At 39.2% G+C, this 15,258-nt stretch overlaps 2 protein-coding genes across 4 annotated transcripts in view; one reads left to right on the top strand and one right to left on the bottom strand.

The window, feature by feature from the left end:
- Positions 1–8,089, top strand: part of LOC127623129 (fibulin-7) — a 44,046-nt gene extending 35,957 nt beyond the window's left edge. For both annotated transcript variants that reach the window (XM_052097397.1, XM_052097396.1), the window contains one exon: positions 5,645–8,089. In XM_052097397.1, coding sequence (XP_051953357.1) covers positions 5,645–6,005 — 361 coding nt within the window. In that variant the 3' untranslated portion in view covers positions 6,006–8,089. The remainder of the gene's footprint in view (positions 1–5,644) is intronic.
- The window catches only part of pdpr (pyruvate dehydrogenase phosphatase regulatory subunit), a 52,325-nt gene that overhangs the window by 23,450 nt on the left and 13,617 nt on the right, over positions 1–15,258 (bottom strand). For both annotated transcript variants that reach the window (XM_052097394.1, XM_052097395.1), the window contains exons 7-10: positions 11,480–11,574; positions 11,321–11,410; positions 8,707–8,889; positions 7,994–8,508 (exon numbers count right to left, since the gene is read on the bottom strand). In XM_052097394.1, the coding sequence (XP_051953354.1) occupies positions 8,104–8,508; positions 8,707–8,889; positions 11,321–11,410; positions 11,480–11,574 (773 nt within the window). In that variant the 3' untranslated portion in view covers positions 7,994–8,103. The remainder of the gene's footprint in view (positions 1–7,993; positions 8,509–8,706; positions 8,890–11,320; positions 11,411–11,479; positions 11,575–15,258) is intronic.

Raw genomic sequence — 15,258 nt, 5'->3', positions numbered from 1 at the left:
AATAATAAAACAAAATCTTAGGTAGGCCTATCCCACCTTTGTCAATCAGCCTATGCAACATACTGAAATGTAATCAGGGACGTTTACCATTCCAAATGAAGGACTTCACTATGCTATCAAATTGCTTGAAATAAGAGAGGGGGAGATCTAAAGGAAGAGATTGTAGCAGGTAGTTGAATTTTGGAATACGATTAATTTTAATAACATTAACCTTCTCAATCATAGATAAATGTAATGAAGCCCACCTGCCCACATCGTTCAAAAAACTTTTTATTAAAGGGTCAAAATTAACTTACTAAATCACATAAATTTGCTGGGAATGAAATACCCAAATACTTACCGGGTAGTACGCTGTCAGAGCCAAAGCTTTGGATTTAGACCAATTAAATCTGTATCCTGAGAACTTAGAAAAGGAATGTATAATTCTGTTGAGGCAAGACATACATCTAGTAGGGTCAGAGACGAATAATATAATATCATCTGTGTAAAGCAAAATCTTATGCGCCATACCTTCCGCTGCCACCCCTGGAGCAAACATCTCGATCTCTGGGACGTCTGTCTCAGGAACGCTTGGGAGCCTTCCGGGTCCTGGAAGATGTTCGCTTCATATGGGGTGCTCGACGCTGGGGCTGAGAAATGGGCCTAGGTTGAGGCGGAGCTGCACCTTTCCTGGAAGCCACAGGAGGACTCCCTCTGCAACCGCAACGTTGCCATGGTAAGGTTCACGCAGTGAGAACACAAACCATCCACAAACGCTGCCTCGGTGTGATCGTGGCCCAGACACACGAGGCAGCGCCTGTGACCGTCAGGAGCGGAGAGAACTCAACCGCATCCAGGAACTACACAAGGGCAGAAGGGCATCTTTATAAAGACGCGTCCCGAAAAGGACGTTCAACGCCGCTGTGTACTGCTCTTTTAGTGAACTAAACTCTTTTATGAAAATCTCTTTTTTAAAAGCGCTGCCGAAACGCCCAGTGGCAAAGCTGCACTGCTGTGCAGAGAAGGAGAAAGTGATATGTGCCGTAGATCCAACAGCATAAGCTCTTTTTTAGAGATGAAGTGAACAGTCATGTGAATGCAGCTCGCTGATCACACAAATGAGGGACTTAGATATTAAAAAAAGAATCTATTCTAGAATAAATCTTATGGACTGATGAAAAACAAATTATAGTTCCTACCAGATGGGTTCACAAGTCTCCAAATATCTGTAAGACCAAGATTTTTACACATCCTGTGAAGCGTCAATGTTGTCTAGCGGGCTTACACACTTTTGCTTCACTATGATCAAGAACTGAGTCCATCAAAAGATTAAAGTCTCCTCACAATATTATATCATGAGGTGTTCCAGCGGCTTGCAGCATCCCTTATCATCAACGTTAGGTGTGTAGATATTAGCCAAAATAAGACTTTGCCCCTTATTTTCTGCTAAAACAATAATGACTCTTCCTAATTTATCTTTAATCTGTTTGAGACATTTGAATTGTAAATTCTTACTTAGTGTAATGACTCCCCTGCTCTTACTTGAGCAAGCAATAAAGAAAACATGTCCACCCCATATCTTCCCAAATTCTTCAGTTTCCTGCAGGGAAAAATGCATTTCTTGAAGCAATGCTATATCATATTTCTTATGCTTAAGAAGAGAAATAGCCTTCCTTCTTTTTATGGGGTGCTACAACCCATTCACATTCCACATAGGGAGAGACAATCCGCTAATTTTAGCATTTGACATTTTGACATATGAGAAACAATTGATTGTGTGCCAAAAACAAAATTATAAAGACCACATTCCAAAATTATTGCAACAATCAAATCCCAAACTTCCCCCCAAACCAAACAAACAGAAAAACTTGCACATTTACCCCACACATGACAGCGCTAACTTCAGTCCATCCCTCTAAAATCAAACAGTTCATGAACGCCTATGAGAGCCCCTGTGACAACTTTGCCATTGGACTGCTCAAGTTCAGTGTTTATATACAAATTTTGTGAGACAGAATTACACAACAAAAGGTAATCTCTAAAACAAACTCCAGCCAATAGGCAGATTGAAGACAAAGAATGTGTAGATTCATCCACATAACTGTCCCAAAGGTGTGTCATTCCACAAAAAAGGCACAAACTTTCCTCGGACAGTCAAAGGAATTGTCACAGTATGTCACGTTTATGTTTCCAAGAACTCTTATTTTGATATAGTTTTTGTCTTTTGCCCTTTTTTCCATGAACTACATTTCCCACAGTGCACTGCCCTCATCACAGCTATCTGTTCCCCATTATCCTCACCTGTTCTCCATTCCCTCATTTAATCCTGCCTGTATAAATACCCTTTAGATTTGTTCCCTCTTTGTCAGTTCTTGTTTGTTGCTACTTAAGTTCATGTTTGTTTGTTTCATCATCATCATCATCATCATCATCATCATCATCATCATCATCATCATCATCATCATCTTCTTCTTCTTCATTAAAAGCCAGGGCACAAATTAGATCCAGTGTCTCCGGTCTCATCTCAGCAACTACTAGTTACAGGAATGTTCAGTGAGCTGGCATATTTGGATGCTACGTGAGTGCAACAAATGACCTAATCACTCCAATGACTAGCAAGAAATACTCCACAAAACAAACTCCAGTCAATAGATGAAACCAGCACAAAAAGAAACAAAAAAGGCGCTCAGTTTCCTCAGTCAAGTGATTGTTAGTGAGTCAGTCTACTCGGCTGCAACGTGAGTACCACAAAATAACTTACTCCATTGACTTGCTGGGGACTTAATGACGTCACTTGCTGGGTACATGAAAATATTTTGCGGCCATCCTTAGCATCTATTCTCAATTTGGCTGGGAACATCATTGCAAAAGCAACCGTCCGTTAATGTAAGAGTTTCTTATTTCTTAATGTAATCACATTTCTTTCTTGTTGAATTCACAAAGTCTGAATGCTGTAGTTCCAAGAAAGTGTTCCTTTATTCCTTGCCTTACTTAACATGAGATCTTTATCGGATGATCTCAGACATTTCGCCAGAATTGATCGAGGCCTGTCTTCCTCTGCGGATCACCAAGCCAGAACCCTGTGAGCTCACTCGATTTTCAGCTTATGGCTTGTTATGTCGAGCAGACTCGGAAAGAGCCCTTCCATGAATTTAACTTACAACGTATTTTGAATTCTTTGACATATTGTCTTCCTAGAACCGTTATGGAACACAGTGTATTGAGTCTTTATAGTAACAGGCATGGAATGACGAGCACCCTTAACGTAACACCATTTTTCAAACATCTGCCCCTTACAATCATACAAAGACCTCATTAAAGAGTCCCTGACATTTGTATGGTGGCAACCACCCCAGTGGGAAGCCCCAATGTGCTCATATTAGACATCTCACGGGTCAGACCTATAGCACCACCCTGTCTGTGTGAAGGTAGTATATTTCCCTGTTTGCCTGAGACAAGAGGTCTGTGCAAAATGGGAGAGCCAGATAGAAAATAGAGGAATTATCTCCACTTACCATGGTGCTTTGGGCCATCTCTGTGCTATGAGAATCAGTGTCAAGCTCTGCTCTCTCACTCTGGCTAGAGTGGGATAAAATCAAGCTGAGTGGGGGAAAGGCACAGAACAGCACATTGGGCCATGTGTGTGACAGTGCGTCTACTCTGAGAGGAGTGTCCTTGACATTTAGTGAGAAGAACATAGGACACTGGCCATTTTTGCATGAGGTGAAGAGATCGACAGAAGCCCGACCGAATTTCTCGCATAACATGCATATGACTTGAGGGTGGAGTCACCACTCTCCATAGAGATGGGTTCCCCCTTGACAGGTGATCCATGCCCTAGTTTTGAACACCTGGGACGTGGGTTGCATGCAATGACCGGAATTGCTGCCTGCTCCACACCTAAAGCTTGTGGGCTAGGCAGTGAAGCTAAGGAGTGCATCTCTCCTTGGCGATTGATGTGTGCTACGGCTGAGGTATTGTCCAGTGCACTAGAACATGATGCCATTGAAGGCGGGGCAGAAAATATCTTATAGCCTTCAATACAGTTAGGAGCTCTACATCATTTATGTGATTTATGTGTAGTTCGTCGTCCACATCCCATTCACTGTTCTGCTCTCTACAGTTGGAAAATCCTGACCTATTGCACTCCAATTTTCAGGGAAGGAGAGAGCTTCCTACAGATGTTAAAATCCCATTGACACAACATAGAAAGGATGGAAATCTCTTGTTGCAACGAGGGCTCAGTAGGTGGCAGGGCACGCTTGCAACTGCTGATTCCCGGAGCTTGTAGGTGACGTGGGTTTAGGATGAGCCATGCCACAGAAAAACTCTGAAATTTAATTAACTGACTACACAGGAGGTTAGCCCAAGATGCAGGGAAAATGGCAACAAGAAGGGGCAGGCAGCCATGAAAACATGAGAGTCAGCGAGTGTGGGTGCTTGCAGGCTGATAAAACATCAAACTGACCAGAAATCCTTCTGGCAGTCATGCCTGACAAAGGCTGATCTGAAGATGTGTCCTCCTAAAGACTGTTGAGTGAGAGCCAAAGATGATCACCAGTTGAGCTGTGAGTATTCCACAGAGAGATCAAAAGAAGCATATGTCAACTGAGGAAAGTAGCATGTATAGGTCCTTTTATGCACTCAGGTAAGGGCAGGGTCTTACAGTGTCATTGAATATGTGCTCCTGTCTGTCAAGCCAGACTTGGTGCTATTAGATGCTTCTGTAGAGGTCAGGTATGGATGCCCTTCCAATAGGTGCATCTCAAACACAGGATGATGAAAGAGAACTACAGTTTTTTTAGGGTGATTTGAGCATAATAATAATTTATAATGAATTATGTTATTGAAACTTAAAGCTGCACTACAAAATGTTTGTGGCTCTCTATTGATATCAGTTGATTGAAAGTAATTTGCGGATGAAATTGTTTTGATTTTTACAACAGTTGTGTTTTTCGGCAGCGCTCTTTTGCATTGTTGAATCTCATGATTTGAGGTTACCTGTGATATGATCAGCTCAGAGATATTCACCTGCCGAGCTGAGTCGTGAATCTGAGTCATGATGTGTTATTTTCATGTTGACATTTTGTTAGTCGAAAATCTTTTTTTAACAGAGACATTACTTGCTTTGATTAAGATAAACAACCCTATTCTTTAGATATTTTAGTGATTAGTGAGGCACTCTTTAGTGAGGTTTTAGCCACCTCCCATTCATATTTGTACTTAACATAAAATAGCTCAAATTTAAGAGGTGAAACATGTGAAATGGCTGAAATGTAGTCAATGGAAGACCCTTAGTTATTTTGATATTACAGATTATAGCCTCAGTAGATAATGAAAGTAAACCATAACGTCAAAATAGTATGCACACAATTAAATAATGGAGAGATGTCTACATGCTAAACAAATTCATGTATATATTTTTTAAAACTGTGATATGAATCCAAATCAGCATAACATATTTATAAACAAAAGAAAATAAAATTCACACGTATTGCAAGCAGCTTGGCAAGCAGTTTTTCAGATTCCGGTCATTACACGTTCAAGTAGATAGTACTTGTATGATTGGAACTAGTGTTCCCAAAATGACCGCTGAGTGGACTGACTTGACATAAAATGAACTTTTGCACAAATGTTTAGTGAATTCTGTCTTCTCTCTACATAGGCGCTGTGAGCGGAACCCATGTCCTGTGGACAGCACGTCTTGCTCTCAGGCACCAAACTCTGTGTCGTACCATCACATGTCTGTGGTGTCTAATCTGTCCATTCCACGGGTCATGTTCCGCATGTCTGCTGTCAGAATGATCGGAGACACGCTTCGGTTCGCATTATTGGGAGGCCGAAATCGCCATTATTTCACAATAAAACGCTCCGATCGTCAAACTGGTGAACTGTTGCTGGTTAGTCCTGTTCAGGGTCCCGTTACGCTGGAAGTTGAGATGGAGATGACTGAATTGGAGAGGAGAGAACTGCTGGGACGCTACATCACCAGAATTACCATTTTTGTCTCTCAATATGAGTTTTAGAGGCCGCACATATTGGTCTTCTCAAGGTATTCATACAAAAGTGTTTTATTTCAGCAATACAACATTAGCAAGAGTGCTGTTGTCCTGAATGTTACCTACAGAACAACAGCACTCTTTCTCGTGTCATATTGCTGGAAAACCTTTAGAAGTCCAAAGATATTCAGAACAACAGCCCGATTGTGAGTGTGATGTTGCTTTTCTACAACAAATCAAAAAACATAAATGTTAATATCAAGTAATGTTCATTTCAGACAAAATTGGAGCAGTTGGTTTATGTCGAGTATTGTCACAGAGCAATGCACAGACTGATCGCCTGTATGGAAGTGAACACAGAACACACTTATACATTTTCAGTTCATGGTTTTCAAAAAAATGATACTTTAGAACTCATTTTTAAAAGTCTCAATTTTCGGACGAATTATTGAGAAAATCATACTCAATATCAGTTTATAGTGCTTAGAGCATAAATATATTTGTTGTATATCTATTTGGACAGATTTATAATATAAAACAACATGAATAAAATGAAAGGGACCACAATTACCATGTCTGTTCTTTAGAGTGACTAGAGGATGTTCAACTGAGCTAATATAAATGCTAGCTTGGACAAATAAATGGTGAGGTACTTTATTTCAAATTGTAAGGTTTATATGTTTCATCAATCATCGTATTGATGTCTTCAATTTCTTAATAAGTTAAATGTAATGGGAATTAATATAATGTGTTATTGATGCTACAGCAGTGCTCCAATTGTCAAATCCAAATGTTTGGATATAGTTTCTTAAAAAACAATGAAAGAAAAATTGTCATTTTTATTCTTGAAAATTAACCAAACATTTGTACAATTTATGATATAAATACAGTTAAAAAGAATGGAGGGATTGTCCTTCTAATATACAATTGAGCCTGTTTTTTGTGACTAATATCGAAAAGAACTCAACGGGTACAAGCCAAGTGTAATGTGCACACCTGATCTCTTGAGCGTTGTCAATGGTTGTCATTTCTGCCCATAGATCAATTCTTATTGTGACTATATAAAACGCTGCTAGAACTGATGGCTACATTCAAACAAATCCAATACATTCATTATGGATGAATAAACATCAGTTGTTCTCTTCATGTATATTTCCTGTTGCGTGTTTATGTAAAACATCTGGGTCTATTGCTGTAATGAGAATTCAATGTTTTGCACTACGGTAATGAGAAGGAAATGTTTTGGTGTGATTCACCCTTATTGCAATGATCGTTTGGTATCATATGTATCATGCTAACACATTCTGACCTTTATTGTACAAATGAACCATCATCCAAAAAGGCTCAAAATAAGGTGCTTTTGATTAATAAATTGTATACAATGTGCAATTCTTAGTGTATTAATATGTGTATCTAAATATATATACAACTTGTAAATTATGAAAAATAAATTCTGACTGTATGCTTTCAAATAAATCTTCAACATAGTTAAACAGATAGAGTGGAACATGAGCTGAACATCTCAACACTATTTCACAAATGTGTACATATTAGCAACACATCACATGACCCAGACAATGACTTTCCTTTTCCATTATAAATAGAGCCATTTCAAAAAATACATTTACCAAAATTTACCAGTCCCATTTAATGTGAACACAATTTACACTTATGTGCTTCAAATCACACAGGCCCAAACCTCTCGTGAACTGCTGCAAGGCACTTTATAAAAATCACCCATATTATCAGTCCTATTTCAATAAACATCAGATATATATTGCATCCCCTCATTATCTCCTCATTTAGTATCGTTTGTTTTACACAACCTCAAACAGACAGTCAAGCTGATGTCTGTATAAACCTACATCCCTTTTTTTTGAAACCATGACAACTAGAATAATGAAGCAACTTATTATTCAATAAGACATTATTGCACTATTACACTATTATATGTTTTAGAAATTCATCAACCGTTCAAACAAAAGACGGTAAATGTCACATAATGAGTTACTCACTGGACACAAATCTCCAGGACTCGATGGAGTGGACTGTGCAAAACTCTGAAATTGGAGCTCTTGTGCCTCTGGTTTGTAGATTTGATTCAGCGGACTACGGCTCGTCACCTTCACTTGCCCTGGAAGTTGCTGAGCTCCATGTCGTCCTTGCGGCGCTTCTGTTGTGCAAACAGCGAGCTGAATGGGTAGAGTTTGGCTTTAGCAGGGAACCTCTGCCCGGCGATGTCCACCTCATATTCGCCACGGTTGATGAAATCAGGGGTGACCACGGCTGGGGCGCCGACCAAATCTGTCGGGCTGACAAAGCCTAGACACACGTGGCGCTGTAGGGTGTAGCTGTAGGCACTGCTGGAGGTGACACCGATCAGCTCGCCGTTCCGGTAAATGGGTTCACCCCACCAGGGCCAATGGTCGAGCTCTGTGTCGTGGTCCTCGAGGATCAACATAATAAAGCGCCGAGTCACTCCCTCGACGCGCTGTCGCAACAGAGCATCCCGACCCAGAAAGTCTGTGTCCTATGAGAGGAAGATAAACAGATGGTTATGTGAGCTGTATATTCATGTTATGAAACAATAAGTTGCTCTGAGTAGTTGAAAGGGAAATGCTAGGCAGTTGCTAGCATGTTCTTGCAGGCAGATTAATTGGAACTCAAGACTCATCCTGAGAACCTCAAGCTTGACAGAAGAGATATACAAAGAGCGGCAGAAGCAGACCTTGTCAAATTTGACACGGAATTCACGGCCGCACTCCAGTGGAGTGGTAAACGAGTCCAGATCCTGCCCCCAGAATGCAAAAAACTTCTCAATACGCAGACTCCGTAAGGCGTAGTAGCCCGCATTCCGGATCCCATACTTCTGTCCGACTGACATAACTTCATTATACACGTGCAGCGCATACTGGAAAAAAAGAGAGCATTCTCACAGCTTTGTAAACAATACACAAATAATTGATATGTTTTGGATTATAGCATATTGCCGAGTTAGGGGCCATTCACACAAAACAAGTTCTCGTATTCAGTCTGCAATAGGGCTGCAAAGATACATGATACATTTATTGTTATGTTTTTATACAATGTGCATATAAGAGGCTCTTAAGTTTTGTGCAGTCATGTATAAATGAGCCTTCACAAAAATAATTATTGCCCATCAGCCACTGTGTTTCAAAAGAAATAATAGAAAGATTCAGTTTTCCCTGCTGTACTGAAACTGTACCGAACCGTGACCCCAAAACCGAGGCACATTTTTAGCACTTCTGATGGATATTATTGGTCATTGCATCTAGCTATGTTTTCAGCATCTTGCACCATTTGTGTTGCATTTTTAAGATGTTTGAGCCAATTTACCAAGTCTAGTCATTTGTATGTGTATAGTGCTTTTCACAATACACATCCTTGCAAAATAGCAGCTTTACGGATGTTAACAATTTATTAGCCAAGATGAATAAATGCTGTTAAAATGTGTTTTTCATTATTATGTTAACTAACGCAACTAACTCCTTTTCATTGGCAGCTGGTGTTTTTCCTAAGTGGGGTGGCACAGACTATTGCTCCATGTGTCTTTCAATGCTGCTTCCAAAAGCTGATCAAACTGCTTCTCAAACTGGGACATTTCTGAATGAAAATGATTAATTCAGCTCAAAACAAAATAGGCAAAATACCCCATTATACAATATTCATATTCATGCAGAATAGAGCTGATTGTGTCACTTCATTGAACAGTGCAATTAGGGTTGCAACGGTATGAGATTTTCACGGTATGATAACAGTCTCAGAAAATATCACGGTATACGGTATTACACAATTACTATTACCAGTGAAATCAGAAGGGTTATTTTATGTTTATTTTTGAGCAAACATTTTATTATAATTGAAACTTGAAACCATTTATTTTATTGAAGAAAAAAGTCTCCCTTTTGAAAATAAAATAAATAGAAAAAATAAGAAAGCTAACAGAATAATAATAATAATAATAAATCAAATTATAAACATAGTAAAATAGCATGTAACTATAACATGTTATATAACTAAAGCATGTTAGTTTGTTAAATGAACTACTAACTGAAAAATAACATGAGCTGTGTGAGCTTTTGAAGTAATGTCCTATGATTATTTACAGTTAACATGTACTGTAGACGGCTCCTGTCTGTATCTTTATCTCAGTGCTTCTCAACTGGTTTTGCTTCAGGACAGATTTTACATTGGACATCAAGTGGCGACCTGCCATAGATTAAACATAACCTGTATTTAACAAATCTTGGGTCGCATTTTCTTTTTATGTTGCAGTTTTGTTCATGGTTTTCCATTACAAGGTCATGCATCAAGTGACATTATTTGTGTTGTTGATGTCAAAATCTACAGGAAGTTTCTCTCCCCCTTTAAAAATTGAAGAGCATATTTACTTACTATATGGGCCCATTATTATCCCGTTTTTTACCTAATATTAAATATTTATACACATATTACACAGAAGGAAAGGCTCCTCATTACCATGGTCAGTGTGCTAGTCTTAAATAATAGTAAGAATAATAAATTAATGAATGTATTTATGAAAAATAAATACTAGCTGAAACACATCTTGAAACTTTAACTACAACTGCCACTGTTGATGATATAAAATGAGGTCTAATAGATTGTACCTTTAGATTATTTCATATGAAACTAACATTTTTGGCACATAGCACAGTTGCTCTTTTCCTCAGTGCTGTTTGGCATGTCAGGGCTGCTACTGTTGAGAGGTTCCAATTGACAATCTCCGTAACACATTAAACTAGATGACTGTGAAACCGGTATACCGCTGCAACCCTAAGTGCAATAGTGATGTGTGATATCTGACACTAGAATATTGAAATTCACACGTATTAAATTTGTCATTGCCACATTTCTTTTGAAATTTTAGAGGAAGCTGTGCTTCCCTTGTAATCTTAAAGCAATAGCCGCTACTCTTTTTTAATGTTAAGAAATGTGCTAGTATACACTGATCAATTTACTCCAAATGGTGCCATAAACACAAAACACATCCAGTGAGGGGCAGTTCTGTGGATGAAACACTTGTTCATGAGAGAGATCAACAGAGAATGGTCAGACTGGTTTGAACTGATAAAGTCTACAGTAACTCAGATAACCGCTCTGTACAAGAAGAATACCATCTCTGAATGCTGTTCTGACATGCGGGTTGGTGCGAGGGGGACCTCCGCAATATTAGGCAGGTGCTTTTAATCTTGTGGCTGATCGGTGTATATAGCCTATGAATAATTAATCAATATTAATGCTGTAAAAGGATGTTGTTCATGTTAGTTCATGTTAACTAATGCAAAGTGTTCCCAACTCACCTCTATAGGGATGTAGAGCATGAAGCCTGGCTCTCCTGTGTGTGTCATACTCATCACCCTGATCCCATTGGCATAACCCACACTCATTTCCTGTGAGAAACAATCACAGTCAGACACTCTGCTGTATGTCACATCTCAGTCGACACAAGCGTGTCTCACCTTACAGAACAGAGAGGGGAAGTGTTCTGGAGTCATGGACACATAAGACAACTCAGACAACACGTCCATGGCACGAGGACCAATCAGATTCAGAGCTGAAAAACAGACCAAAGATCATAGATCAAAAATCCTAACACAAATACTGGCAGCATTTTTTGCAACTTCATGAGCATAATACACTATCAAGGACTTTATTTAAAGAGGTCATATCTTATGCTCCACTTCTAAAGTGCACTCTCTCTCTCGAAAGTTGTTCACACCACTTGTGCGTGATGTATGTCTGGTCTTTTCCTCACACAATGCTATTGTACGGCTTCAGGTGCCTTCTGTTTGTGACCAATGACATATGACTACTTTAATGGTGCTTTTGAATCATTTTTGAAGGCCTCAGTCCCAACTCGTTGTAATGGCATGAAAACGAGCAAGCACTGAATTTCTCCTTTTGTGCTTCACGGAAGAACGAAAGTTGTCCAAGTTTGGAATGACATGAAGATGAGTAAATGCCAGATGTTCTTTCAGTTTTTCAAACGGATCTATAGAATGTCAGGTGCTACACACACATACACGTCACCACATTTTCTTCTGCTGTGCAGTAATAATAGTATTGATCACACGGAGTCCTTATGTGTGACTGGTTACCTCACCAATCATTTAATAAGCATAACTGACCTGTGAATGTGGGAGCTCATGTGATAAATATATTATATTATCAGAAAAATGCAGAAGTTCAGAATGAGTCGTTTTGTAGATTAGTTTCAATAAAATGTTTTTTTATTACGTTTTTTGGACATGGAAGTTTTGAGTTTTGAAACTAACAGTATGTATTTTAGTACAATAAATTCAGTCAAAATATATTTTTTTCATACCAATCACTATATATCTCTTACACTGACTATATGCTGTTTTATTTGAGCAATGTTGGACTTTATCAAACTTGAATGATTTTAGCACAATCTCTGGTTATGAAATACATTGGTCTAAACCATGCCTTGTACCATTGAACAGCGGTCTATCCAGCATAGTTTTACTTCCCAATATCCTTGTCGTTCAGATGTTTAAATATTTGGGCTTAGATAAATTATCTTCAGTAAGATAAACCACAGAGGATGTTTACATGGGCATATATAATCGAACTACCGCAGGTTTTTGCTATGCTACTGTCTTCATTTCTCTGTCCAATTATACATGATAGGATGAAATGACATCAGATGAGGAAGTGACGTAGACATTTTCTGGGTAACCTTTTGCATCATTATTTATTGAGGTATGAAGAAGTCAGCTATCTAGCTTGTCAACAGCAGGACACACACAATACCTGCAAACTCAGCACAAACTTTAGAGCTAAAAGGGTCTGGTCACCATTCACTTGTATTGTATGAACCTACAGAGCTGAAATCCTCTTCTTAAAACCTTCATTTGAGTTCTGCTGAAGAAAGAAAGTCATACACATCTGGGATGGAATGAGGTTGAGTAAATGAGACCACTCATTTTTGGATGTACAGCAACACTTAATAAATCATTGAAAAGCCGTTGTACACTATTTCAGAGGTAAAACAAATGTGCTGCAAAACATCACATGGACAGCGATAGGCAGTCTCCACATTTGATGTAAATATAGCTCTAAATTTGTATGACACATGATATAGTGTACAATTTTCATTTTAGCCAGTATTTCTGCATTATTTTCGTGCTGAAAGACAAACTCTTGGACATACTGGCCAAAGTTTCCGCACCTTTGAACCGGACAGCTCCCGGAATGAAGGACTTAAGTTCAACTTTATAAAGAGTGACCCATGTGCTGGTTTGGGAAACAGACATTACTCCATCGTAAAGTAACAAAAGATGCTAGTTAAAAAAAAACTACATGAAATCATCTAAAGCTATCGTAAAAGCCGATTCTAAACCACACCTACTAAATAATAAATCCTTAATAATTTGCAGTTTGTTTTGTTATTTTGTAAACCTATTTTGGTAGTCTAACATTGGGAGTGGTGGTGGTGTAGTGGCTAAAGCACAGGGCTGTTAAGCTGTTAATCAGAAGGTCATTGGTTCGAGCCCCACAGTCACCACCATTGTGTCCTTGAGCAAGGCACTTAACTCCAGGTTGTTCCATGGGGATTGTCCCTGCAATAATTGCACTGTAAGTCGCTTTGGATAAAAGCGTCTGCCAAATGCATAAATGGAAATGTAAATGTAAATCTTATGTGTTTGTTTTAAAGGGGTCTATAACTTTTTATCCTTATTACTGTATTTTCACTTATTCCTATACAAATATACAAATTCTGTGGAATGATGCTCGTGGAGATGGTGGTTAAAGTTTGAAAGGTTTCCTGCCTGAGCTGACACTGTTTTGCGACAAACCTTACAAACTGGGTAACTGAGAAACATTGATAATGCCTTGTGGGACTTCGACATACCCAAAGTAATCCTCCACACCATGAATATCAGGTACTGCACCTGTATTTCCCCTGTAATTTTCAGGGGAAATACAGGTGCAGTACCTGATATGTCTGTGTGCCGTGCTCGCGACACCCGCATGTCGCCTTTAAAATTGACTGACAGTTCTTTTTCAATATCCATTATGTTCTTTACTGTCAGTTGTTTTTTTCTTTTTAGCTTGTTTTTGATCAACAACTGACAGTAAAGAACATGAGGGATATTCAAAGAGACATCATGAAACCATTCAACATAATACAGACCTGTGGTCTGTATAAACAAATTCTCTCAAGTACATAAAGCAGCAAATACATTTAATCCATCAGCTTTGTACCATACACAGCAAACTTAAGGATACCGTATCCCTGTGTTTGGAAGAACGGGTAGAGCTTGTTGTTTGGGGTAACTCAAGAGAAACGCTCCGTGGCACACAGCCTGTTTTAATCACGGACACGATCAGCTGAGAAAATGCATGTTCACATAACTTTGAAGTTTACCAAATCATTTACATGAATGTGTAGGCTAATCAATGACGATTCCCAAAACAACTCATCAGATATGCGTGAATCGTGTACATGACATAACTTGGATTCAAAACTGAGAATTTCACCAAAAGGCGACTAGTTTACAGGTATGCAGACACGTTCATTTCTTGCATTATTTTAAAACAGTGGTGCATGGGGGGTCTGGATACACATCTGTACGCTATACGCATGTGGGTCAGTTTAGGAGTGCTGGCTGTTCAGATCAGTGTCTGATATGGGCTACATTTAAAATGTCACGTGAACAGGGGGTCTGTGTATCTTAGCAAGTATTGACGCTGTCTATCACACTTGGAGTCGTGAGTTTGAATTCAGAGCGTGCTGAGTGACTCCAGCTAGGTCTCCTAAGCAACCAAATTGGCACGGTTGCTAGGGAGGGTAGAGTCACATGGGGTAACCTCCTCGTGGTGGTGATTAGTGGTTCTTTCAATGGGGCGTGTGGTGAGTTGTGTGTGTGGATCGTGGAGAGTAGCATGAGCCTCCACATGCTGTGAGTCTCCGCGGTGTCATGCACAACGAGTCACGTGATCAGATGCACGGATTGACTGTCAGAAGCTGAGGCAACTGAGAATTGTCCTCCACCACCCGGATTGAGGTGGGTAACCACGCCACGAGAGGCATAGTAGCATTTCACATTTTTTCTCTCAACAATGTCATTTTGACCAGGAGTGACTGTCTCTCCAGAAAATATGGAACTAGTGTTTTATGTTTTTGATGAAAATAAATGTCAATAATTGTTTAATAAACATTTATAACATTTGAAATGACAATAATTGGAATGAAAAATATTTGGCAAGTACT

This window comes from Xyrauchen texanus, chromosome 29 (assembly GCF_025860055.1).
Source record: "Xyrauchen texanus isolate HMW12.3.18 chromosome 29, RBS_HiC_50CHRs, whole genome shotgun sequence".
In the NCBI taxonomy this organism is placed as follows: domain Eukaryota; kingdom Metazoa; phylum Chordata; class Actinopteri; order Cypriniformes; family Catostomidae; genus Xyrauchen; species Xyrauchen texanus.
Note: the sequence above shows the minus strand (reverse complement) of the source record. Positions and strands in the feature narration are given on the sequence as shown.